General features: G+C 40.0%; 1 protein-coding gene, 1 long non-coding RNA gene and 1 pseudogene across 5 annotated transcripts in view; 2 read left to right on the top strand and 1 right to left on the bottom strand.

Annotated features, from left to right (window-relative positions):
* GDA (guanine deaminase) overlaps positions 1 to 4,088 on the top strand; it is a 117,245-nt gene extending 113,157 nt beyond the window's left edge. The window contains exon 14 of one of the 2 annotated variants that reach the window (XM_039461513.2): positions 2,568 to 4,088. In XM_039461513.2, coding sequence (XP_039317447.1) covers positions 2,568 to 2,656 — 89 coding nt within the window. In that variant the 3' untranslated portion in view covers positions 2,657 to 4,088. Of the gene's footprint in view, positions 1 to 63 lie in introns of both variants that reach the window. The other variant, XM_003935617.4, reaches the window with a different exon arrangement.
* Positions 4,089 to 16,461: 12,373 nt separating this feature from the next.
* LOC120360713 (uncharacterized) overlaps positions 16,462 to 27,839 on the top strand; it is a 39,718-nt gene continuing 28,340 nt past the window's right edge. For all 3 annotated transcript variants that reach the window (XR_012516559.1, XR_012516560.1, XR_012516558.1), the window contains exons 1-2: positions 16,462 to 16,566; positions 17,675 to 17,751. This is a non-coding gene — a long non-coding RNA (uncharacterized LOC120360713). The remainder of the gene's footprint in view (positions 16,567 to 17,674; positions 17,752 to 27,839) is intronic.
* Positions 16,636 to 16,728, bottom strand: LOC120360725 (U6 spliceosomal RNA; annotated as a pseudogene).

Here is a 27,839-nt window from a genome sequence, read left to right as displayed (position 1 = left end):
GGCAATGAAGATAATTATTGACACGAAAGGACTTTATACATGATTCCTTGATTTTTCTTTCAGGAGATGATCGAAATATTGAGGAGGTTTATGTGGGCGGAAAGCAGGTGGTTCCGTTTTCCAGCTCAGTGTAAGACCCTCGGGCATCTACGACGTTCTCCTGGGATTAGTGTGGTTCTGCATCTCCCTTGTGCCCAGGTGGAGTTAGAAAGTCAAAAAATAGTACCTTGTTCTTGGGATGACTATCCCTCTCTGTGTCTAGTTACAGTATTCACTTGACAAATCGTTTGAAGGAAGTTGCACTAATTCTCAACTCTGGTTGAGAGGGTTCATAAATTTCATGAAAATGTCTCCATTTGGAGCTGCTCGACTTACTTTAAGCTCAAACAGAAGGGAATGCTATCACTGGTGGTACAATGAGATTTAAGCAAAGCCTTTTTCATATTTGAAAATGTGGAAAGAAAAGATGTTCCTAAAAGGTTAGACATTTTGAGCTAATAAATGCAAAAATTAGGAAACTGAAATGGACCCATGAGAGTATATTTTTATGAGGGAGCAAAGTTAGACTGTGAACAAATGTTAGAAAATCACTTCAGATTGTGTTTGAAAATTATATATGGAGCATACTAATTTAAAAAGAGAACTTGTTGAATTTTAAAACATGTTTCTAGATTGACCTTGTGTTTTAGAAATTTGCACTTAATGGAATTTGCACTTCAGAGATGTGTTAGTGTTGTGCTTTGCCTTCTTTGGGGATGAATGTCAGAAATTGAATGCCACATGCTTTCTTAATATAGTTTTGTGCTTCAAAGTGTTTGACAGAAGTTGGGTATTAAAGATTTAAAGTCTCTTAGGAATATTATTCGTGTAACTACATGGCATAAATAGTTGTATTTTTGTGTACCTTAAAAATCAACTTATAATAGTGGAGATGTTATTGTTGCTTCCATTTTATTAGAAGAGAAACAAATTCCATGCTTTATGGAATTTATGTAGCCTGGAGTCTTTGTAAACTAGGGCAGGTGCTGGGCATCCAGGAGCTGCCAATTCTAGCAGGACCAGTTCCACTGCCCCAGCCTATTCCACCCAAACAATATGTTGTAGTTGTTGGAATTCCATACTTAAATATCAGTCTGTTAGAATTTTAAAATGAAGGACAAATCATGTTAAAGAAATATTGTTAAAAATATTTAAACCCTGTATATTGAAAGCATTCTATTTTCTGATTTTATCCAATTTTTTGTTTTAACTCCTTATAATTTTTAGAACATTAGAATTTTAGGATAATGAAAAGTACATAATGTCCTACTTATTATTTACATTAATGGGACTTAATTCTTACTAGACATCCAGGAACATTACAGAGCAAAGAGTATTTTTATGCTTCCTATCACAGTGTGTTTTCCCATAACCTAGAATTAAAACCAAATTATGACCTTATGATAAATCTTTAAGTATTGGTGTGAATGTTATTTAAATTCTATATTTTTCTTATTTAATTACAAATACTATAAATGAGCAAAGAAAAAGAATAGACTTTCTTAATATATTATAATACTCATTCCTAGAGCTTAGGAGTGACTCTTTAATATTATCTTGTAGTAGAAAACTTTATATAATATAGCTAACTCCATATTTACAGAACAAAAAACACAGTTCCCCCTCATGTAGTATAAATTTTATTTTCACATACTTAGGCTAATTTAGCAGTAATTGGCCCATTTTTTTTCCCCTGGTAGAAATACTTTTAGATTTGATTATGTGGTTGTGACACCTAAAGATGGAACAAAAGTTTAGTCTTATTTTTTTAATAAACAACAGAGATTGTTTTGTGGGGTAAGTAGCTTAGTAAACCTAATTTCCAGTCTTGGTCTGTATTTCTAATATTCCTAATTCCTGAGCCATGTCAAAGATGCCCTGCCAAATTTCTCCCCATTTCTCTATGGGGCTGGCAAGAATCTTCCGCTTCGTCCCTCAACCCCTGCCAAAGGAACTTGCTTACATGGTGTCTAACCAAATGAGTAGGCTTAGGAATTTAGATGAGATGTGTAAGACCTACTTACAGGCAGTAGCTGCTTCTAGCATTTTCAGGACCCTACACTTGTACCTTCTTTAAGGGTGTCCATTTTGATGTTGAACATGAGTTTTCATGTAGACTTAGGATTCACGTGCAGTAAATATAAATAAGTGTAGCATCAGAAGCAGTAGGAATGGCCATACACAACCATCCTGTTAAACATTTAAATTTAGCTCTGATAGTGTGTGAAGACCAGAATACCTTTCCTCGTAAAAATAGGGTGTGTTGAAATGTTTATATGTACTTTGATCTCTCTGCATCACTTAAAACTTACATGTTTTATTTCTCCAAGTGCGGTGTTCCTGAATGTTATGTATCCTTTTTTTTTTCTTTCTGTACCACAGGCATTAGCTATACCTGGGGCCAGATTTTCTGCACTTTGAAATGTTGCCTTTGCCTAATGTAGGCTGACTTTCTGAATTGTAGAGAGGCACTTTTCTAAGCCAATTTTATTTGTCACTTTTTGTTTGAGTATCTTGCTCTCTGACAGGAAAGAAACAATTAACTTACCAGCCTCCTCACTCCACCCCCCACCGTTTCCCTCATGTTCCATGGTATTTTCAACAGAACAGACTCTGAAAGGTAAAAACCATTCAAAAGTATCGATTATCATAAATTCACAAAATATTTTTGTAACCAGAATGCAAAAGCAGGCTAATCAGCTAAGGTAAATTTCATTTTCAAATGAGAGGGAAACATGGGAAGTAGAAGATTAGGATGTGAAAGGTTGTCCTAAACAGACCAAGGAGACTGTTTCCTAGTTGAATTATCAGACTGCAAGAGGAGATCTTGGAACAAGCTCCCTTCATGCTAGGGGTCTTTCTAAGTTAGTGCTGTGAGCATTGAGCCCCCCCATTGAAACTCGTTTTACTTCAGAAAGAATTCTACAGGTTAAAGGGAAAGAAATGGCAGGAAACTCTCCCCATTATGCTTAGCCGACTTTGAAGTGTGCCCTCCAATATCTCTGTTGGCAACGGCAGCTGAGATCTTAGAGAGGAAGCGTAACAGGTGTGAGAACTAGCAATGCATTTTGAATTGTCAGTCCCTACCAGGCTCTTCTATTTTTAATCTTTTCACCTCAGAACCAGACATATGGAAAGCTTTAAAGGCAAGCTGGAAGGCACATTGTATCAGTTCTACCTTGTGCTATACATGGGAGAGACAGAGATGCAAAATTTGGATGCTTCTGGAGCCTGTTGGACACCTTTTCATTGTCCATTTTTAAAGTTGATGATGATGGCTGAAAACATTCACATGCTTAAAAGCAATGCTGTGAGTTATTAACAGGTAAACTAAGAAGTATGTTATGAGCAATGACTTGAAATTGTTTTTAAATTGCATGGGTTGCTAAGAATTTTTAAGTTTTTTTTTTTTTTTTTTTTTTTTTTTTTGGTTGGGGGATGGCTTCAAGGAGATGTTAGCAATTTCAGATCTACTAGCCAGTGTAGGTATGACTTTGCACCTTACACTTTATAATAATGCCTAGAAAGGAAGAGCTTGGAAGGAAGTGCAGACACAGAAAGACACTGTTAGAAAATCCTAACATTGGTCCCCATGTATGTGTTCACAACCGGTCTCACCTGCCCTTCCCTCCCACAGCCCTGAGTGTGAGAGATTGAGAGTTGACGGGTTACTTTGTAGATGTTGTCCAAATTTAGTGAAACGTGGAAGTCAACCCGGCCAATGATGGAATTAAATGTAAATTCCAAGAAGGCTTTCACAGTCCACAGGGTTCAAATGACTAGGTAACAGGAGTTATGCTTAGCTTTTCTGTTATGTGGCAGTGATTTACCTGTCCTTTTCCTACCCAAAAGCCTGTCAGAAAGCATTCTTTAGAGAAAACCACTTTACATTGTTGTTAAACTCCTGATCGCTACTCTTAAGAATATATACGTATGTATTCATAGGAACATTTTTTTCTCAATATTTGTATGATTCGCTTACTGTTATTGTGCTGAGTGAGCTCCTGTGTGCTTCAGACAAAAATAAACGAGACTTTGTGTTTATGTTATTTTTTTTGTAGTGAGTTCTCTCTGTTTGGTTTTGTTGTGAATTCTATCAATCTGCTGGAAGGGGAATTGATTTTACAATGTTTTTCTTCTTTTAGCATGAATTTAAAAAATAGAATAGAATACTTAGCTGTGAGTTAACGTGTATCTTCCATCCTATAGTCACTATACATAGCTTTTAAAAATTAAACTTGAATGTTCAGCCTTTTAGAAGCAGATTGCTATTGCTTTTGATTTCAGCATAGTGTATATTTTATATATTTTAAGGCATTACCCAGAGTGAGTAATGCACTCTATATCAAGAATCAGTTCACACAGACATATGTGCATGTGTATTTAAAACAAAAGTTTCACAGAATAATACTTTCTGACGTGCTGGGCTATTTTCTCTTTCTTTCTTTCTTTCTTTCTTTCTTTCTTTCTTTCTTTCTTTCTTCCTTCCTTTCTTTCTTTTCTTTCTTTCTTTCTCTCTCTCTCTCTCTCTCTCTCTTTCTCTCTCTCTCTCTCTCTCTCTGTTTCTATGCCTGGCCACCCTGGGCTATTTTCTATGTCACTTTATTTTATTCTCTATTTTTTTTAATGCCACTGATGATTCCCCAGTTGGTTTCTTGAGCCTCTGATGAATCATTGCCTGCAATTCGGAAGCAATATTCCAGTATCTTTTGATCTATGTTTGAATCTAAGCTTGGTCATTGCCTTGCTGGGTGGCAGATACGTTACTTTAAGTCTCCACAGGTCCATTTCTAATTCTGGGATATGGAGTTGACATGAGTGCCTGCCTTATAGTCATGAAGATTAAATAAAAGAATGCATAGACAGCACTTAAGCTAGCAGCTGGAACACAGTCTCACAATTTGATAGCTATTATCCTAAAAATGAATATAAACCAAATAAAAATATAAATAATATAAAAAATATTTTTATCAGTATATTTTTCAGAATTTAAATCAAGTGATCTTAAGGATCCCCCTTTACATAGAAACATTTTGCATCTGATTTTTTTAACACTATTATATGTTCATTATTTTTTATTTGTAACATGAAACATAAAGAGAGTAGTGGATTAGGTCTATAAATTCATCCCTGTGTTGGAGCAGCTTTGCAGAACAAGTCTTTGGATTGCACTGGTGACCAAATTCATTCTCTCTTTCTCTCTTGTAGTTCTCAGAGTAACTGTAGAATGTGCTGGAAATGGAACATTCTCAGATAAGGAGGAACTGGCCAGATCAGACTGAGCTCTGTTCCCATCCTTCCTAAAACAGGATCTTACGGTGCTTTAGCCTAGCACTCAAGTATCACTTAGGTATAAAACTCAGGGTGGAGCATGCTTTGAAGGTCCCTCAGCTACATGCAGACTAGACTCTATCTGCTCTGGGAAACTATCCTGAGCCTTGACTGTTTGCCATACATCTTAAGCTTTTATTATTCCTTGCTGCCTATCTGTGAGTAATAAAGTTGGTTCACTTAAACTTTGCTGTGTGATTGTCTGTCTCACCAGACTCATGCAAGGGATAGAAATTGCAGTCCCAAGATGCAGGGGGCATGATGAAACTGCTTCCTACAACTTACTAAGCATTTTGTTTTCTCCTAATGATCAATTTAGGGAGCTAGGTGTGGTGGCTCACACCTGTAATTCCAGCACTTTGGGAGGCCAAGGCACGTGGATCATGAGCTCAGGAGTTCAAGACCAGCCTGGCCAAGATTGTGAAACCCCGTCTCTACTAAAAATACAAAAATTAGCCAGGCGTGGTGGTGGGTGCCTGTAATCCCAGCTACTCAGACGCTGAGGCAGAGAGTTGATTGAACTCGGGAGGTGGAGGTTGTGATGAACCAAGATGCACCACTGCACTCCAGTTTCGGCGACAGAGTGAGACTCCATCTCAAAAAAAAAAAAAAAAATCAATTCAGTATAAAATATCAGAAAAGAAATTTCACAGTCACAATGTAGCAATAATGTATGCCCAGTTTGCACATTGTGGACACTGGGTACTGCAACAGGTAATATATAAACGTGCTAATTATTGCATAGTACTAAATTCAGGATTTAAATTTAAAAAGATTTGGATATAAGATAAATACCTCCTAGTAGCAAAACAGGATTTGTGTTACGGTGTGTTAAGGCTCTATGAAGAGACCACTTAGTTACTGGAACAGAGCTCACAACTGTCACCAATGGCAGCAGGTATTTTGTTTTAATTTTATTTTAAAATAGAACAAAGGGAAATTCTGTCTTTAAAGTGATAGGACAGCATTTTAAAGTGTGATTAACTTTTTAAACTAAATTTGACTTAACACTTTAATCTCCAGCTCTGCCCTAATCTACAACCACATAATGATGTAAAACTACATTGCATTTATCATACATAAAAAATTGTTCATGCTTCTATAATAGTTGAATCTAAGTTTTGGAGCAGGAATAAGAGAACTAAAAGCATTTTCTCTATAACAAAAACTTTGTTGGGAAATTCTTCAATGGTAACTAAAAAGTAAAAAATAAATGTTTTCTCCCTAGTACAAAATGGAATTTTAAAAAAAACAACCAAACAGATCACACAGATTTTCATAGTCCACTTGGGGCCTCCCCTATTGCCTGGATTCTGTGAAGAGCAAACAAATATTTGTTCCCTATCTGCAGAAAGAGAACCCACCATCATAAGCAGTCAAATCAAACTGCAGAAATAAAGACCTGGAAGATTGTTATTTGATCAGATGACATCCACTTGCTTGAAAACTGGAACATGTAGCTTCACTGTGAAACTGACTTCCGTCCTTTTAGTCTGGGCCAGTCTCCAGATCAGACTTTTGGTTAACTGCTGTCAAATAAAAACCGTAAATGAATAACCCAAGGAAGAATTCTGTTTGTGTTTTTTTTTTTGTTTTTGTTTTCAGATTTCTAAATTTGCTGTCATGGAACACTTGAGACACTTGAGACAACCTTGGTAATTTTTGTTTTTGCTTTTCTTCCACAAAAGTTGGTTTCATCCACACCTGAGTTAAGGAACAAGTGAAGGTTGGTTTTGTGTTAGTAAAGCACTTTGAAAACCTTGACAGAAGCACAAAAACAGATAAAGGCAAGAGAGGCTTAATTTATCAAAGTATTGCAGAACAGATGAGCCCCCAAATTGGAGCTTTGCCCAGGAGGGTTATCCAGGAAAGAATTCAGCGTTAGCAATCTTTTATTGAACAGTGCTGCTCCCTACAGAGCAGGGCTAACTCAGAGGCAGTGCAACTGAAGTTGAAAACATATGGGTTCTTGGCAACTGTATTTATACTCATTTAAACCCACTTTCAATTACATGCAAATTAAGAAATGGGTCAATGCAAATTGAGGGACAGTTTGTTTAGAACTTTCTAGGAAAAGGGTAATAACTTCCAGGTCATTGTCATAGCTTTTGTAAATTGGCATGGTGCTGGTGGGTGTGTCTTATGCTAATGAGCAATGAGGGCAGCCCTGGATTGCTTTGGTAGCCATCTGCTGGTTCCTAATCATTTATTCACTTTATCCTATTTAGACCAGATCCTTTTTTGGTCAGCAAGGTTGTGACCAGAAAACAAATCCTGCCTGTCTCCTACTTCAAAAGGATAAATTAAGGGGCTCAAAAATAGAAGTATTGAACTTCTTTCAATTCATTAACACTTTCTTTGCAGAACTATGAAAGATGAATCGGGCTTGGCAACTTATGTATTTTGGACTAATTTATAATAACTACAACAAACCCTCCAGCATCATAAACATGTCCTGGCATAATGCAATGGCGTGCTATCCATCCCGTAAAATCTCATGGTAGTGACTCAGAAATACGAGGGTAAAAGAGAAGCTATGGGATTTAGTTGTTTATGTATTTATTAAAGCTGGGAAATAGGCTTTTTATGTCATCCAGGACAATTTTGCAGTCTCTTATGGATGTACTATTTATTGTAACTTATGGGGAAAACTCATGATGAGACTCAAACAAAATCTTTGCATTCCCTGGAAAATTATTGCCCTGATTAAATAAGAAGTCAGTATAAATGCATATAAAATATTCATTTAATGTTTGTAGTACTGTAGACCATTTAACATGACAAAATTTAACACAAAAGAAATTGTAATTAATCAGTTATCTGAAATGTACTTGGCTGTTATGCTTTTTATGTCTTGGTAAATTTCATACTTAAAAATAGTTGGTTTTTTTAAAGATAAAAATCTTTACATGCAGAAAACGTAAAACGATGGCCTATTAAATCATGTTTAATTTACTAATCATGAAGTTGGTAAATTTTAATCAACATTTATTTAAGCAACATTTCATCAAATGCATACTAGATACTAGGTACAGGTCCATTCTGAGGGTTAGAAATAATGTTCATCCTTTTGAAGAACTCACAGTCTGGGATGGTAGGTGAGAGGGAATACATAGACAATATATTAAGTTTGTGACAGATGTATAGAGCGCTAACGGTGCTTGAGGGGGAAACTGGGTTGTGTTAGGTATATGGCGCCCAGAGATTACTGTGTTAGGTACATGGCTGACTGTGGTGGTGAATCTTTCACAGAAGAAGTGACATCTAAGCTTGGAAGAAGAATAGGAATTTATTTTCCGTGGGAAAACTCAAAAGGTATTACAAGTAGAGCATTCAGCATGAGCAATAGCAGCTCATCATAAAGACTTGACTTCTAAAAAAGTAAGATAAGGATGAAGTAGATGAATCCACTCTTTGTAAGAGTCACCATGGGTGTTGGTTCAAAATGAAGGTTTCCAGGACCTTCTCCCTATACATTCTGATTCAGTAGGTCTGGCCTGGGGCCCAAGAATCTGTATTATCGACAAATACCTTGGTATGGTCAGGGAGTAGGTATAGTGAGGAGAGCCATCCTGGGTATGACAAGGACCAGGTGTGACCAGGTGTGGAAGCTAATGAAGAGAATCGTAAATTGGAACAATCAAAGGGAAATCCGATAACAACTCTCGAAAATAAAGATAGTCATGGCCTGGACGAGCCCCCCAGTAGAAATGGGAAAAGTTGCCTTGTCCACCTTGCAGGGCATGTAATTGGGGTGTGGCTCACTTCTTCAGTGCCCTGCTCCTCAAACCTCTAGGAGAGCATACAGTTGGGCAGGCCTTGGGGCTCCAACCCCACCGCAGTGTCTAGGGATGAATGTTTACAGCTCCAGAAGTCCCAGTGGGTATGTGTTACAGGATGCTCTTTTAGTTTCACCATCTATCGATGGCTTGTATTAACCAGCTCAATTAGACCCTCTATCTTGTCACAAGGACAATGGGCTTTCTGTATCCTGGGTTCTTGTCTTGGTGTACAGTAAGAATTGTATCACACCTGGGCTTGGAGAATGAGTGCCAGGTTTTATTGAGTGGAGGTAGCTTGGGGGAAGTAAGAAAGGGACACAGTGGGAAGGTTTTCCCTAGAGTCGGCCTGCTCAGCAGCCTGGGCTCTCCTCCAACTGCCCCAGCCAAACTTCGTGTTGTTTTGCTGGTGACTGTTGGTGCATTCCTCTCGACACCCAGTCACCCTGTGTTCCTCTGCTGATGTGCTCCTCTCAATGTCCAGCAGCTTGTGTGGCCCGTCTTGCTAGGGTCTCAGGTTTTTATAGGTAGAGGATGGGGGCATGACAGGCCAGAGTGGTCCTGGGAAATGCAACATTTGGGCAGAAAATGTCTGTCCTTACCTAGGTTGATGGAGGTGGAGCCCTAACCAGGGACCATGCCCTCCTCTACCCAGCATTTTTCTTCCCCCGTTTCATATAATTTAAAGAGACATGCTCTTTCCTTCCCAGCACTTCCATATCACTTTGACCCTAGATTTCCACACTGAGGAATTTACTCTAAATACAAACACAAGAATATTTTTGTAACTGTAATAGCAAAAGATTGGGAGCAACCTACAAGTACGCCAACAAGGCACTGGTTAAATACTATATAGTGGCTGGGCACGTGGCTCATGCCTGTAATCCGAGCACTTTGGGAAGCCAAGGCGGGTGGATCACTTGAGGTCAAGTGTTCAAGACCAGCCTGGTCAATGTGGTGAAACTCCATCTCTACTAAAAATACAAAAATTAGCTGGGTGTGGTGGTGCATGCCTGTAATTCCAGCTACTTGAGGGGCTGAGGTAGGAGAATTGCTTGAACCTAGGAAGTAGAGTTTACAGTCAGCTAAGATCGTTTCATTGCATGCCAGCCTGAGTGACAGCAGGAGACTTTGTATTCAAAAACAATAATAATAATTGATTTTTGGAACAAAAAAATAATAATAATTGATTTTTAAAAGTTTTTTTTTTTTTTAAATACTGTGTAGTACTATGTAGCTGTTTAAAATTTCCCAAAGCAGTAGCCTTTGGAGAGAGTAGCAGAGAAACTTACATTTCACAGCATTCTCTTTTGTATGTGTACCATTTAACTTTTATGCTGAATGTATGTATTGCTTAATTTTAAAAATACAATATATTCTTTTATTTATTTTTTGAGGCAGGGTCTTACTCTGTTGCCCAGGCTGGAATGCAGTGGTGCAATCATGGTTCACTGCAGCCTCAACCTCCTGTGCTCAAGCAATCCTTCCATCTCAGCCTCCTGACTAGCTAGGATTACAGACATATGTCACTATGCCCACATAATTGTTTCTCTTTTTTCATTTTTTTGTAGAAATGAGATCTTGCTCTGTTGCCCAGGTTACTGTCACATTCCTGTGCTCAAGTGATCCTCCTGCCTCAGTCTCTCAAAGTGCTGGGGTTACAGGCATGAGCCGCTGAGCCTGGTCACTGCAACCTCCACCTCCTGGGTTCAAGTGATTCTCCTGCCTCAGCCTCCTGAGTAGCTGGGACTATAGGTGTCTGTCGCCATGCCCAGCTAATTTTTTGTGTTTGTAGTAGATATGGAGTTCACCGTGTTAGCCAGGATGGTCTCAATCTCCTGACCCTGTTATCTGCCTGCCTTGGACTCCCAAAGTGCTGGGATTATATGTGTGAGCCACTGTGCCTGGCCCAAATATATGAATTTTTAAAAATGAAAAGTAAAACTAAGATTGAAGTAGTAACAATTGCCAACACTTAGTGTGGTGGTTATTCTACAGGCCAGACATCGTTCCAAAAGATTTATTGAATCAACTCATTAAATTTTCACAAAAATTAAATGGGAAAGAACTATTACTATGTTAACTGCACAAAAAAAACCGAGGTCCACAGAAATTAAATAACTAGGTTGGATTCCAGGCCAAATAAAGGACATTAGTGGGACAATTGTAAAGATAAGAATAATGTTTGTAGATTAGATCTTTTCTTTGTAAAGGACCAGAGAGGAAATATTTTAGGCTCTGTAGACCAAACAGTGAGAGAACCTCAGCAGTTCTCTGTCACAAGCACAAATTCTGCATGTGCAGCACAAAAGCAGGCACAAACGTGTCAACAAATGAGCATGCTGAGTTCTGATAAGTCTAGTATATGAACACTGAAACATGAATATCATATAACTTTCATGTGTTACATAGTGCTTAACTGGCCGGGCGTGGTGGCTCATGCCTGTAATCCCAGCACATTGGGAGGCTGAGGCCAGTGGATCCCTTGAGGTCAGGAGTTCAAGATCAGCCTGGCCAACGTGATGAAACCCCATCTCCACTAAAAATGCAAAAATTAGTCGGGCATGGTGTCACATGCTTGTAATCCCAGCTACTCAGGAGGCTGAGGCATCATTTGAACCCAGGAGGTGGAGGTTGCAGTGAGCTGAGATCAAGCCATTGTACTCCAGCCTGGGTGACAGAGAGAGACACCGTCTCAAAAAAACAAAACAAAACAAAACAAAACAAAACAAAAAACGAAAGAAGCGCTTAACTATCTAATAGCATTTTTATCTAGGGGTCCCTGCAAAAACAGATGGTGGGCTGGATTTGACTGAGTCTCAAGCCAAAATATGCCAGCCCCTGGGTAAGATAACGGTATTGATCATTGCACTCTGGTTTTGTAAGACAATGTCCTTGTTTTCAGAAAATACTACACATGAAAGTATTTAGAGTGAAAACGTTATCCTGTTTCCAACTTGTCTGTGAGTCTGCTTGTACAGCTCCCTTGATGAGGAGTTCATTTTATTGATAAGTGGACTATTTTCCTACAGGACAGCATAGAAAATTATTTATCACATATATATATATGAGACAAATGCTAGAATGAATGCAATTATTATTATTATTATTATTATTATTATTATTATTATTTTGAGACGGAGTTTCGCCCTTGTTACCCAGGCTGGAGTGCAATGGCGCGATCTCGGCTCACCGCAACCTCCGCCTCCTGGGGTCAGGCAATTCTCCTGCCTCAGCCTCCTGAGTAGCTGGGATTACAGGCACGCACCACCATGCCCAGCTAATTTTTTGTATTTTTGGTAGAGACGGGGTTTCACCATGTTGACCAGGATGGTCTCGATCTCTCGACCTCGTGATCCACCCGCCTCGGCCTCCCAAAGTGCTGGGATTACAGGCTTGAGCCACCGCGCCCGGCTGAATGCAATTATTTTAAAGTGAATGAAATTGGCCTTTTGATAACATTTCAAAATTGGCGTTTTTTTCAGGTGCAAGCAGGCCGGGGAGGTGGAGCCAATGTTTAACCAGTGCTCCACCTAGTGGCCAAAGCTTGAATGAACCACAGTGGAACGACCAAAGTCTCCCTCCAAAAGGCCCAAGGGCAGAGAAAAGCATTAGTTAACTTTATTTGGACAACTAGCGAAATAGAAATTCATGGTTTTAAATGTACAAAAACATAGATAATTATTTTTATAGCAAGAAACTGGACATATTTTGTCTTATGTGAAGAAAATAATTTCCTAGATTTAAACCAAATTCTCTAATAGATGTCATAAATAAAATTATATTTTCAATGCAAACAAATATCACTTATTTAATGTCCTGAGGACAATTTCACAAGGAAAAAAACACAAAATTATGAAATTCCAAATGTCTTGCTTGAATCACTTCAGCTCCTTAGAAGATAAAATGCAAAGATTTGTCCATTGGAAAGGTATTTCTAACTTGTGTAAATACGAGAAAATAATGAATGTCCATGAACATATTAAATTTAACTTAGGAAGTTTGAATGTAATTCAAACCATTTTGCATATTCACCAAGTACGAAATTCAACAACACTGCTTACAGCTGGCCAATTAGTTTAGATTCCTATGGACACATACATGATTCAAATCATACAGCTTACTCTAGCTTATATAAACCAACTACAAGTTAATGGGCATTATCCCCTCTTCCAGGATCACATAGTCAGGTGAAATTATCAGCAGGGAAATTGGGCAGATGATGTTGTAATGGTCCCATGACAGATGTTAAGAGTCAAGGCTTGGAAATCAAGAATCTCAGGTTTGGAAGGGCACTCTAAGGATCACCTTGCTGGGCAAAAAGGAATCTGAATGCATTTGTGATGTAAATGGGTTAAAGACAGGCCCTGTTTCTCGGTCCTCAAGTGTTCACCTCTTCACAGCAGGCTAGGACCAGGAACTCAAAGCCCTCCAGCACCAATTCAAGTTTTTACACATATTGCTTTAAATATAGCCCCAATTAGCCTATTTTTAGACAATTAGAGCCTGACTTCTTTACACACCCACAAAACTGCACCCAATACCTGCTAGCCATATATAAGGTAAAACCTACTTAGCTACTAAAAACCCCACCAGAGCTGCTACTCTTCAGAACTCTCTGAAACAGAGACTCTCCACCTTGCTGCTGAGTGACATTGCCTAGACACATGTACCCTCTCTCCCATTTCCCTTGCCACTCAGAGCTCCCTTGCCCTCTTCCCTTCCGGGTGGTGGCTTCATGCCCACAGCAGTCTTCTAGGAGGAACTTCCTTCCTTTCTTATGCAACCCCATCACAGCACTGTCGAATAACCTTCTTGTGCAATATTGCCATTTCATCTTTTTCTTAATCAGTCCTGAAATTCACAAACTTACCACAGTACCTACCTTATCTTAACCATGATCCAGGACTAAATTTCAGCTATATCAAGGGTTAATTAGGCTTCTGTGAGTGAATCTAGAAACATAATCATCAGAAAAATGTAGTGCCATCAACTGTCCTGGTTTCCCAGGGCTCAGGGTATTTGGGAACATGGAAATTTTAGTACCAAAACTGGGAAGGGGGCTCAAGCAAATCACAATGAATCCGTCACCCCAGGAATAACTGTTTCTAAGGGAAAATACATTGTGCACCCCCAATGACGGATTTCAAGTCAGCTTAGTGAGAACTTGGACACCGACTATTGGAAAGTATCTGTGCTCACTTTACTCAATGCAATCCAGCTTTTAAGTAGGGCCAGATATGAATATCGTAATATGATTTTTCTGAAAGCTTCCCCTGGAAATCTTTATGTTCAGTAATATTTTACAGAGACCAAAACTGGGATACCAAAGACACCAAGAGAATATTCCTGACTTGGCTAAAAGTCAAAGAAAGATTTTATAGTGGCCCAAGAAAAGAGCCAAGAAATAGAGTCTTTCTTTAGAAAGTTTTCTTTACAAACTTGATTATTTCTGGTTTCTGGTCATAATGTACTCCAGGATGACTAGACAGGCCATGCTGGCCAAAAGCCCAGTTGTCAGAGAAGCTGCCCTTGAAGTTGGGGGAAATTTTATTAACAATAAACTTCCAAGGTCAGAATCTGCAGATGGGAAAAACTTATGGTTGAAAATTGCCAATAAAAGACAAGTTAAGTGACCCGTGCCTGAAATCCCAGTGACTCGGGAGGTTGAGGTGGGAGGATCACTTGCACTTAGGAGTTTATGACCAGCTGGACAACATAGTGAGACCCTGACTCTAAAAAAACAAAAAGAAAATTGTAACAAAAACTAACAAAATTAAACTGAGTCATGCACATCAATTTGGGTAGAGCGTTCAGGAATCTCTAAATTTTTTTTTTTTTGGTGGCCAGAAAAAACAACAGCAGCAACAAAACCTTATGGGAATGAACTTGTTCTCTAACTTTAAACTCCTTGCTTAATATGCTTTTAATGGGACATCATCTGAATCTGTTTAAAAAGGCATGCTTCTCAGGACATTTGTGTTAGTTTGGCTTCTCCCTAAAAACAGAGCCTGAGAAAAGAACTTGAGTGTAGAACATGGGAGGCAATCCTGGGAAATAGGAGAAAGAGAACTGGAAGAATGAGCAGGGAAGGAGAAAATCAATATAAGGAAGGATATATTATCAAGGTTACTGCCATGGACAGTGTGGGCTCAGTTCTGTCAGGAACACTGAACATAATATCTGAGTAGAAAAACCTAATGCAACATTTAAGTTTTTTCAAAACTTCAGGGCAGCAGGTTATCTGAAAGCTTGAGAGTTCTTTCAGCTTGAGAGCTGTTGACTGATCATCACCCCTTTCACTTTTGTACCTCTGGACCCATTTGAAGACCAAGGACTTAGCTATATTTCCTCCTCCCCTGGCACCTGCTTGTCATGCTAAGAATCGATCCTCTGAGAGAAGCTGGAGGCTATAAAAATTCGCCTGTGACCCTCACACCCAGCTGTGTTTCCTGATGGGCCTCAATCCCCCTCCCTAACCCACATCCTTAGCTTTCAACTGGACTCTTTGGAACCAGAAGTGCATTCTGCCTGTTTCTTTGGTTTGATGCCTATATTTGAGATCTGTCTGTGTAGACACAGGATATCATAAAATGCATTGTGTCTTCCATTACTACATAAAGTAATTCCATTACTTTATGTAGCAATGGAATTACTTTATGTCTCCCGAACTGCTCAAACCCTCATCTAGGTGGCATTTTAATCTAGACTCCTTTTTCCCATCTGGTGAAGCAGTGGTGTATGAATAAACCCAACATCTATGGCAAGAGAAAAACGTTTTGTCTGATTACATGTTGGTCAGGCTGGTCTGAAACTCCTGACCTCAGGTGATCCACCTACCTCGGCCCCCCAAAGTGCTGGGATTACAGGTGTAAGCCACCGTGTCTGGCCATATTGTTTTTAAATAACTTTAATGTATGGTTTAATTAAAAAGAAAATCAGCTTCTCATAGATGCTTCTATATTCCATCTACTGAGAGTTCAACATGTTGTGTGGCCTCCAGAAATCTCTGTATATTCGTGATGAGCATAAAAAAGGCAAATGTTCGTATTATCATGAAAAGAGTTTTGATTTTATGGCCCCCTCTTTGGGTTCCCCAGGCCACACTTTGAGAACCGATGCGCTAGAAGGCTATACAGTGAATGATACCAAGTGAGTGAGTTAACAGGCCCCTCTTTTTCCCTCACTTTCAATTACGCCTCCGCTCTTGCCGCCCTTATTACTATCGGCCTCTAGGGGGAGCGCGAGGTCCTTTGCTCCAGCCCCCACCGGCCGCCCTTATTACTATCGGCCTCTAGAGGGAGCGCGAGGTCCTTTGCTCCAGCCCCCACCGGCCGCGGGCGCTGACGTCAAACACAAGTACCCGCGGGAGTCACAGGACTGCGGAAGGGGAGTCCCGGGTTCTGAGGCAAGGAAGGCAAGTTTTCCTTTCTTTTCCTCCTCCTTTTTGTTCTCCTTCTTTTTGCTCTTCCTCGCTCTCCCTCTTAGAATTCCTGAAGCGTGTCATCCTTGCGCAGGGGCCATGCTAATCTTCTCTGTAGCGTTCCAATTTTAGTATACGTGCTGCCGAAGCGAGCACTTTAAAAAAAAAAAAAAGTCGAAGAAGCTAGTTTTTTTCTTTAATGTGTAAAGCTGTGCCACAAACTTCTAGCGGGTGCCAAGGGTCACCTGCCACACTCGCACCAGGTTGTCTGTGTAGCCAGCAGAGTCTGGCCACCAGCAGACCGGGCCAGGGAGGTGCCCTGGGGTGGTTCTGCCTTGCTGCTGGTGCTGATAACTTCCTGCTTCAGCTCGTCTACGGTGATCTTCCCCTCTAAATCCCAAATCTTGATGCCGGGGCCTGTGGCGGCACAGAACCAGTAGCGGTTAGGGCTGAAGCATAGGGCGCGCGAGTGTGGCAGGTGACTCTTGGCACCCGCTAGAAGTTTGTGGCACAGCTTTACACATTAAAGAAAAAAACTAGCTTTTTTGGCTTAAAAAAAAAAAAAAAAAAAAAAAGAATTCCCGAAGCATTTGACGTTTTTCTTTGTTGAACTTTCCTATTACTCCCGTTCATTTGGTGCAATGAAGAGCAAGACAAGTAGAGACCCAACTACAGGCTGGGGCCGTGGTTCTCCCCTTCACATTCAGCAGAACCTCCTGGACAGTTTGTTTAGATGTAGCTTCGGCTGTCCCTACCACAAAAGCTGGTGATTTCGTAGGACCAAGCCGAGACTCATGAATCAGCATTTCTATCTAAAAAAAGGATCCCAGGTGATTCTAATCCACGTGTTCTGAGGACATGGCTTTGAGAAACAGTGACCTGAGAGAAGAGACCACCTGCACCTGCCTATTTCAGGTAAAAAGGGGCCTAAAGCTAAGTGTACTTCACAGGAGTGTAGAGTAAGCAAGGCCCTCACCCAGTGTGGCTAGAAACCTCTAGAACTCAGTATTCTGAATTTTAAACCCATGTTTCTCATTATGGTTAGAAAATTGCCTTTAAAGTTTGGTTTTCTGCCCACTTCATCTAGAGTCTCTTCTTTCAGATGGAAACACTGGGATATGTTCAGTGGGACAATCTAAGAATCGTCTGAGACCAAGCTACATGACAAAGCAGCACCAGGTAAAGAAACCAGTGATGTTTAACCTGTAGAAAGGAAAATTTGATACAAATTAGGGAACCCTCTTTAAATATATAAAGACCTACAGATTTGTTTTAAATGATTCTAACATTCAAAAGTCATTGGAAACTCGAAGACAAAAAAATGTGTTTTATTCTGTAGAATTTCCTGCTATCACAACTGCCCAAACAAAAAATGGACTGTCTTGGGAAGTGGTGAGCTTATCATCAATGGAAGTATCTGAACACAGCTTGGACAGTGACTTGGTAGGGATGACATGGGGGTGATTCAACCACAGGTTAGGTGACTGAAGAAGACTTTGAAAGTCTTTTCCAACCTAGAATATTTAATCTATGTACTGAACAAAATGGAACTCCCCCCCCCCCCCCGCCCTTGTTATCCTGCCTATTCCTCTGTGAAAGCCTCCCAGGCAAGGGACACACAAGATCAAGACATCCTACAGGTTTCAGTCATGGTGGCTGGGACAGATCTTGGACCTAAGTTGAACCAGAATCTATACACGTGGTTTGATCTGAGTCACTGAATTTCTTTGATCCTGAGAGTGCATGCATTTGTTAGGTACCCTGTTCTATCTTTTATCACTACACCTGCAGAGTTCCTTAGTTCTCTGTACTCATAGTGTGGTCTAAGGACCAGGAGGAGCAACATCACCCGAGAGCTTCCTGGAAATGCAGAATCTCAGGTCCCACTGAAACAGACTACAGTTAACCTCTACCTTTGAGATTAGAGGCAAATGCAGTATATTCCCAACACAAAGTAGTCTATAAATGGAAGGCTCTTTCAGGAGAAGAGTGTTTTGTTGATTTTTGAGGGCCTTGCTCATAGCCAACTCTTAAAGTGTATTGATGTGAAGTGGTTTGTCAAGCTAGATAAAGAAAGGAGGGGTAGCAGTACACCAGGAGAGGGTAAGTTGAAATGTCTCATGAAAGTCTGGGGGGAATTACAAAGTCGTAGAAGGACTCTAAAGATAGTCTCCAATACAAACTTGATCCAATTCTCTATTTGTCTAGAGTACATCAAGGTCTCCACTTGACATTATCACTTGTGGCAGGCTGTCCCATAGGGCTTACCAGGCACACTCACTTTACCAGTTTGTGTGGATGTGAATTGAATCAATAGCCACCATGTGACAGGGCCAGGACCTAGTCTTTGTGCTCACTGCTCTGTCTCCTGTACCTAGAACCAACGCCTCTCTTATCCTGTATTAGTTAACTACCTCTGTGTAACAAATTAGCTCAAAACTCAGAGACCTAAAACAACAATCATTTATTATCTCACATACTATCTGTGGAATAAGAATCCAAGGGCAACTTAGCTGGGTGATTTTGGTTTGAGATCTCTTTAAGATGTCTGCCAAGGCTGTCATTGTCTTTACAGAAGCTGGAGGATCTCACTCACATGGCTATTGGCAGGAGGCCTCACTTTGTTATCAAGGGGACATCTCCATGAGCTACTTGAAAGTCTTCGTGATGAGGCAGCTGAACTTTAGAGCCAGGGATCCACCAGAGAGCAAGGCAGAAGCTGCAGTGTCTTTTTTTTCCCCCCAGAATATCCTATGAATTACACAAGTCAGCCCAATTCAATGTGGGAGGGCATTTTACAAGCTCATGAATAGAAAGAGGCCATTGGGGGCCGCCTTGGAGCCTGGTGACTACACAGTCTTAGACTCTGCTCTCTCGTTTTGGTCATTAAGACAGACCACTTCTCCAACACACATGTCTACATATATAAGCAGTTTGTTATACAAACATGGCTCATGACACAATCAAAACACAGTTTTATTGTAGCCTCCTACTATTACTATAAAGTTATTCCATAAAGGTGATCTTCCTAGCCCTTGGTAGGCTTATGACTTCACATCTCACTCTTATGCAACATTGAGACCTACTGTCACTTTACAAGGCAAACAAACAGGTGTTCAGAAATTAGAATATCTACTCCAAAACAAATTTAAATGTTGGACTTGATTCAACTTTGCTTTTCCCCAGATATCATCTGGTCCTGCTTTAGGCTGAAACTTATAATCTAAAAAGGAAGTGGGCCAGGTGCAGTGGCTCACTCCTGTAATCCCAGCACTTTTGGAGGTTGAGGTAGGCAGATCACGAGATCAGGAGTTTGAGACCAGCCTGGCCAACATGGTGAAACCCTGTCTCTACTAAAAATATTAAAAAAATTAGCCAGGCAGGCATAGTGGTGCATGCCTGTAATCCTAGCTACTCAGGAGGCTGAGGCAGGAGAATCGCTTGAACCCTGGAGGTAGAGGTCACCCCATTACACTGCAGCCTGGGCAACCAAACCCTGTCTCTATTAAAAATACAAAAAATTAGCCAGGTAGGCATGGTGGTGAATGCCATGCCTGTAATCGCAGCTACTCAGGAGGCTGAGGCAGGAGAATCGCTTGAATCCTGGAGGTGAAGGTCACCCCATTGCACTCCAGCCTGGGCAACAGGGTGAAACTTTGTCTAAAAAAAAAAAGAAGTATATCATACATTGTCTGGTCAGAAAAATAGACACTGCTGTAGACATGTCAATAGAGAGGGATTTAATGCAGCACGTTGGCTCCAAAGGGAAAAGGCTGAAGGAGCAAAAGAAGGAAAGTGATGAGGAAGCTGTGAGCTGGAGCTCGTAACCCCACAGTTGCTGCTCAACTGCTAGAGATGGGACTCTGCTGCTGTGGGACCTGCTGGTTCTGCTGAGCAGAAATCCAGAAGGCTGCTCTCCCAGCGGTATTGCCAAAACCGCTACCCATGCTGCTCAAGGTCGTAGTTAACACCAAAGCCTGGAGTTGTCCATTGCTGTTGCTGCTGCTGTTGCCAGCATTGCTAGAGGAGGAAAAAACTAGCTTCTTTCCCTTTTCCATGTTCCACCAATGCCTCAGTTGACAGATCCTCCCTCCAGACTCCTAGCAAGGGGATCTGCAGAATGTGGTTTGCAGAATTTCAGCATGGAAGAAGGGCAGAAATGATACTGAGGGTCAATAGCCAAATAACTTTCTCTCTCTCCTCTCCCCAACCCCCTATTCTAACTTGCTATCCATTTTGAATGTCTTACAGTTGATGGAGAGAAAGATTAGAAAAGGAAAGGAAAAGGTCTTGCTTGAACTAGAACCATAGAAAGCTAGCATGCTGCTTTCTGGACCTAGCAATGTTTAAAGATGACTTTTTCTTTTGCAGAGTGGTTTTGTAGGCTTTCTGCAAGTCCTTGGCTGTACTCTGCTTTCCTGAGTTTGCTAGGCTGAGCAGATGTTACTCTATTCTGTCTATGACTCATGGTTTCTCTAGTCCCTGGCATTTGCCCCAGCTTTTCAATGCCATGGATCCTGCTCTCTTCATGGCAATTCAATTAGAAAGAAACCAAGATGACCCTTTGCCATCTCTGAATCTTGTGTGGCCCACCTCTGCCCCACAGGAAACACTTTTTTATCCATGAGCTCAATAAACTTTGAAAGCTTTTGCCATCTTCAGGGAAAGCTACATCCCTTTCCTGGCATGGCCACCAAAGCGGTTGAGCAAATTTTTTTTCACTCATTAATATTCTGGCAGGAGTCAGACCCAAGTCCAGAGCACCCACGGACTCCCAAGAGAAACATCTTGGGTCTTCTAAGATTTTCAACTGAAGAATCCATCGCCATGTTGGATTTGTCAGAAGAGGGCATGCAGCAAAGAGTCCAGCTTTCTTTGAAGACAGCCTCTGCATCTAATGCTTTCCCCTCTATTCTGGAGTCTTGTATATTCCTGTTCTCAAAGTGGTGTGAGGTTGTAAGAATCATGTGACAAGTTCATTCATTTCTTATAAACTCTGTACATGGTGATTTGGCACGACACATTGGAAATTCACAATTTTATCTTGAGATCTATCAGAACTTTAGCTTTAACCTCCTGTTACATATATAGGTCTGAACTATGATTGTGGAAAAGTCATGTTCTGCCCAGGACTGTTGGACCCAGACAAGCCAGGGCATTTAAGTAATCTCCTCAGGGTGAGATGGGCAGAAGGAGGAGTATTAAAGTAATGAACAGGAGAGGTTGCTCTTGAACTCGGACTATATTTTAAGGCATGTTTGAGAATTCCCTGAGAGTTAAAAAGGTTTTGTCAACACAAAGTACACATAACACCACAGCAGAGCTGGAAATGGAAATAGGGTTGTGCTGCTTTTTCTGAGACTTGGTTCTGATCTAGGGAAGTTACTTCTCATAGGGGTCTTAGCATTCAATCCCCAAAACACCAAAACACCGAGTCAGTGCCCACTAAGTGTTGGGGACCACCTCTGCCACAAGGGGCTACTACGTGCAGCCCATCTCAGAGAGCTCACAATTTGTTAGCACAGCCTTTACGCTAGGTGTGAGCCTAAACCATTTAGTAAAGGAGCCATGAACACAATTCTTTCAACCCCTGTCAGATTTATAGATTATTTTCCAAAATGGCTGCACCATTTTGCATTTCCAGCTGAAGTATTAGAGTCTCAACTTCACATCCTCACCAACACTTGCTATTGTCTGTTGTTTTTTTGTTTGTTGGTTGGTTTTTTTGTTTTTTGAGATGTAGTTTTGCTTTTGTCACTCAGGCTGGAGTGCAATGGTGTAATTTTGGCTCACTACAACCTCTACCTCCTGGGTTCAAGTGATTCTCCTGCCTTAGCCTCCCAAGTACCTGGGGTTATAGGCACCCGCCGCCATGCCTAGATAATTTTTGTAGTTTTGGTAGAGACAGGGTTTCCCCATGTTGGTCAGACTGGTCTCAGGTGATCTACCTGCCTCGGCCTCCCAAAGTGCTGAGATTAAAGGTGAGCCACTGTGCTCAGCCTGTTTTTTGTTTGTTTGTTTGTTTGTTTAATTATAGTCATCCTAGGGATGTGAAGTGGTATATCTTGGTGGTTTTGAATTGTATTTGGTTAATGACTAATGATATTGAGCATCTTTTCATGTGCTTAGTGGCCATTGCATATCAGTTTTTCAGATAAATTTATGTTGAAATTTTATTTTAGAGACAGTTTCTCTGTCACCCATGCTAGAGTGCAGTGGCATGACCATAGCTCACTGCAAGCTTGAACTCCTGGACTCAAGTGATCTTCCCATCTCAGCCTCTTGAGTAGCTAGGACTACATGTGTGCACCACCACACTAACTTTTTTATTTTTAGTGGAGATGGGGCCTCATTATGTTGACCAGGTTGGTCTTGAACTCTTGGCCTCAAACGATTCTCTGGCCTCAGAGTCAGAACGGAATCTCAGAAAACGTGGCACTACTCTATTCCCATTCCTGGCTCTCCCGCAGTTTATATGTACCTGTGTTGACAAAACCTTTTTAACTTTCAGGAAATTCTCAACTACTCCTTCAAATGCAGTCCTAGTTCAAGGATGACCTTTCCTATTCCGTATTTTTCCACTTCTTCTCTTGCCCATCTTATTCTAAGAAGATTAGTTAAATACCCTGACTTGTCTGGCATCCAGCAGTCCCAAGGGAAGAATATGAACTTCTCCACAATTGTATTTCAGACCTATGTATGTAACAGGAGGTTAAAGTTGAAGTTCCTCAGGATATAATTGTGAATTTCCAATGTGTGGTCCCAAATCACCACCTGCAGAGTTTAGAGAAACTCTAGCCTTTGCCTATTTTAAAATTAGTGATTTATCTTCTTATTGTTGAATTGTAAGTGTTCTTTATATATTCTGTACAAATCTCTTATCAGAAATATTATCTGAAAATATTTTTTCTTACCATGTTGGTTGTCTTTTCGGTTTTGATGGTGTCCTTTGAAGCACAAAAATTTTAATTTTGGCCAGACATGGTGGCTCATGCCTATAATCCCAGCACTTTGGGAGGCCAAGGCGGGTGGATCACCTGAGGTCAGCAGGTCGAGACCAGCCTGACTAATATGGTGAAAGCCTGTCTCTAGTAAAAATAAGAAATTAGTCAGGCGTGACGGCTGGCACCTGTAGTCCCAGCTACTCTGGAGGTTGAGGCAGGAGATTCTCTTGAACCTGGGAGGCGGAGGCTACAGTGAGCTGAGATTGTGCCACTGCACTCCATCCTGGGCAACAGAGGAAGACTCCATCTCAAAAAAAATTTAATTTTGATGAAGTAAAATATAATTAATTAATTAATTACTTGTGCTTTTGGTTTTGTGTTCAAGAAACCATTGCCTAATCCAAGTCACAAGGATTTATTTCTATTTTCTTTTTATGCTTTTATAGCTTTAGCACTTTTATTTCAGTCTATGATACATTGCGTTATTTTTTTATGTGGTGTAGAAATCTAACTTCACTCTTCTGCATGTGGCTACCCAGGGGTCTCAGTACCATTTGTTGTCCTTGCAGCCCTGTTGACAATCAACCGACTGTAAATGTGAGAGTACTTTTGAACTCTTGATCCTATTCCATTCATTTTTCTGTCTACCTTTATGCTAGAACTATACTATCTTCATTACTATAGCTTTGTAGTAGGTTTTGAAACCATAATATCTGAGTTCTTTAGCTTTGTCCTTTTTCGAGCTTGTTTTGGCTATTCTGGATTCTTTGAATTTCCATATGAATATTAGGATCGGTTTGTGAATTTCTGCAAAATAGCAACTGGAATTTTCATAGGGTTTGCATTGAATCAGTATGTCAATTTGGAAAATATTTTCATCTTACCAATATTAAATCTTTGAATCTGTGAACATGAGATGTGTTTCCATTTATTTCCATCTTCTTCCATGTCCTTCAGCAAGGTTTTGAAAGGCAGCTATGCTCACCAATATACCATCCACACCAGACAACAACAATATTTTCTAGTTTACAGTGTACAAGTCTTGCCCTTCTTTTATTAAATTCATTGCTACATATTGTATTCTTTTTGATGCTATTATAAATGAAATTATTCTTTAAATTTATTTTTCACATTGTTCATTGCTAATGTACAGAAATATGTGTATTTTGTATATTGATTGTACATCTTGCAACCTTACCGAACTTGTTGACTAGTTCTAATAGTTTGTCGTGTGTGTGTGTGTGTGTGTGTGTGTGTTTTCCTTATCATTTTTTAATATATAACATAATGTCATCTGTGAATAGAGACAGTTTTATTTCTTCCTTTCCAATCTGGATGCCTTTTTTTCTTTCATAATTGCTCTGGCTAGAATTGAAAGTACAATGCTGAACAGAAGTGGTGAGAGAAGACATCCTTGTGTGCTCCTGGTTTTAGGGTGGAGCAGCTAGTCCTTCACCTTTGGGTATGATGTTGATTGAAGTTTTTCATAGATGTCCTTTGTCAGGCTTAAGAAGTTCCCTTCTAGTTCTAGTTTGTTGAGTGCTTTTATTATTAAATAGTGTTGCATTTCATCAGATTTTTTTTCTGTACCAACTTTGATGATTATGTAATTTTCATGTCATATTCTATTAATACAGATTATTACATGACTGATTTTCAGATGTTGAACATTCATGAAAAAAATGACATTTATATATGTTGCTGGTTTGGGTTTGCTAGTGCTTTGTTGAGGATTGCACATGGAGTCTTTGATACATATTTGTTGAATGAATAAATGAATGTTTAGAGAAGGAAGGCCTTACTCATAAAGGCAGGACCTATACTACATGCACACACATTTTGCACATCATCTTGGGAAATTCAAGGACATCAGATTAAGTAGCCCCGAAGAGCTTAGCAAGGTATATTATTGCAGAATTACCATGTGGAAAGAAGGTAGTTATGTTGAAGCAGACAGAACAGTGATCAAACTCAAAAGATGGGGATGATAGCCTTACTTTGCTAATTCCTAACTAAGAAAACCTTATGTATTTAACTTATTTTAACAAGCTCTGTTTCTTCATCTATCAAATGGGGGTGACATGTTGGGGGTAACCTTAGGGAAGAGTTATATTTGATTTAATCTTGCAAATATATTCTAGCTCTAATAATTTATAATTATCTAAAATACCATGTGAAAAAATAACACATGTTGGTGAGGATGTGGAGAATGGGGAACACTTGTGCACTTTTGGTGGAAACGTAAATTAATATAAAATCTATGGAAAACTGTACAGGGATTTCCCAACGCACTGAAAATAAAACTACCCTTCAATTCAGCAATCCAACTACAGGGTATCTACTCAGAGGAAAACAAACATTGTATCAAAAGATACCTGTACACACATGTTTATTGTAGCACTATTCACAATAGCAAAGATATGAAATCAACCTAAGTGTTTATCAGTGGCTGACTGGCTAAAGAAAATGTGGTAGATATACATAATGGAATACAATGCAGCCGTAAGAATGAATGAAATCATGTCTTTTGCCACAACATGGATGGAACTGGAGGCCATTACCTTAGATGAAATAATGCAGAAACAGGAAGTCAATTACTGCATGTTCTCACTGACAAGTGGGAGCTGAGTAATGTGCACTCATGGACATAAGAGTGCAGAATAATTGACATTGAAGACTCAGAATGGTGGGAGGGTGAGGTGGAGGAGGAATGGGAAATGATTTAATGGGTACAGTGTACACTCTTTGGGCGACAGTTACACTAAAAACCTGGACTGCACTATGCAATAAGTCCCCGTCACAAAACTGCACTCGTACCCCTGAAACTTACACTAATAATAATAAATTTTTTAAAAAGCTTATGATGCATCTCAAAAAATAAAAATAAAATGCCATGTGAAACTCAGTTTTAAGGAGAACATTTTATATGTTTTTGTAGTTCTCATTTAATGTCTCTAGAGTAGTTAGGTGGAGAAAGATGCATAAATGATTTTAACACAGTATAAAAATGCAAAGTCTATTTATAGGAGCACAGAAAAGAAAGTGATTAGTGCTCTTTAAGGGAATATAATTAAAATGAAAACAAAAATGGCACTTGAGTTGGATCCTGAGACATGAATAGGAGTTTACCAGCTAGAGAAGGCAGAGTAGAGAGAGGATATTTTTTGTGTTTCTGCTACTGCATCTTCTAAGTTCTTATTTAAAAAATTTTAAGAGGTAAATATTTTACTTGCTACTGAAATGTTTTCATAAATACTTTTTGAAAGATAATCCTTTGGTCTAGAAAGGAATTTTGTATCTACAGAGAACTCAATAGTGTATTCTTACCTTGCTGCTGAAGTCTGGATTTTCTGGACTGGGTATGTGATGGAAGTAAATTTGAACAGGCAGTGTATTAATCCATTTTCATAATGCTGATAAAGTCATACATACTATAAGTCCAATAATCCTATTTTTTGGTACATTGTCCATTCTTGGTTTATTGGACTTACAGTTCTACATGGCTGGGAAGGCCTCACAATCATGGTGGAAGGCAAAGAGGAGCAAGTCATGTCTTACATGGCTGGCAGCAGACAAAGAGAGAGCTTGTGTAAAGTCTTGGTTTTAAAAACCATCAGATCTCGTGAGGCCCATTCACTATCACGAGAACAGCATGGGAAAGATCCACCCCCATGATTCAGTTACCTCCCACCAGGTCCCTCCCCCAACATATGGGAATTAAGGGAGCTACAATTTGAGATTTGGGTGAAGACACAGAGCCTTACCATAACATTCTGCCTCTGGCCTGAAATCTCATATCTTCACATTTCAAACCAATCATGCCTTCCCAACAGACTCCAAAGTCTCAACTCATTTCAGCATTAACTCAAAAGTCCACAGTCCAATGTCTCATCTGAGACAAGGCAAGTCCCTTTCACCTATGAGTCTGTAAAATCAAAAGTAAGCTAGTTACTTCCTAGATACAATGAAGGTACAGGCATTGGGTAAACAGCCATCCCAAATGGCCAAAAACTGGCCAAAACAAAGGGGCTACAGGCCCCATGCAAGTCCAAAATCCAGCAAGACAGTCAAATCTTAAAGCTCCAAAATGATCTCCTTTGATTCCATGTCTCACATACGGGTAACTCTGGTGGGTTCCCATGGTGTTGGGCAGCTCTGCCCCTGTGGCTTTGTGGGGTACAGCTTCCCTCTTAACTGCTTTCACGGGCTGGTGTTGAGTGTCTGCGGCCTTTTCAGGTAAACTTTGCAAGCTGGATCTGCTATTGTGGGGTCTGGAGAACGGTGGCCCTCTTCTCACAGCTCGACTAGGTAGTTCCCCAGTAG

The sequence above is a fragment of the Saimiri boliviensis genome, chromosome 2, assembly GCF_048565385.1.
Source record: "Saimiri boliviensis isolate mSaiBol1 chromosome 2, mSaiBol1.pri, whole genome shotgun sequence".
Classification (NCBI taxonomy): Eukaryota; Metazoa; Chordata; class Mammalia; order Primates; family Cebidae; genus Saimiri; species Saimiri boliviensis.
Note: the sequence above shows the minus strand (reverse complement) of the source record. Positions and strands in the feature narration are given on the sequence as shown.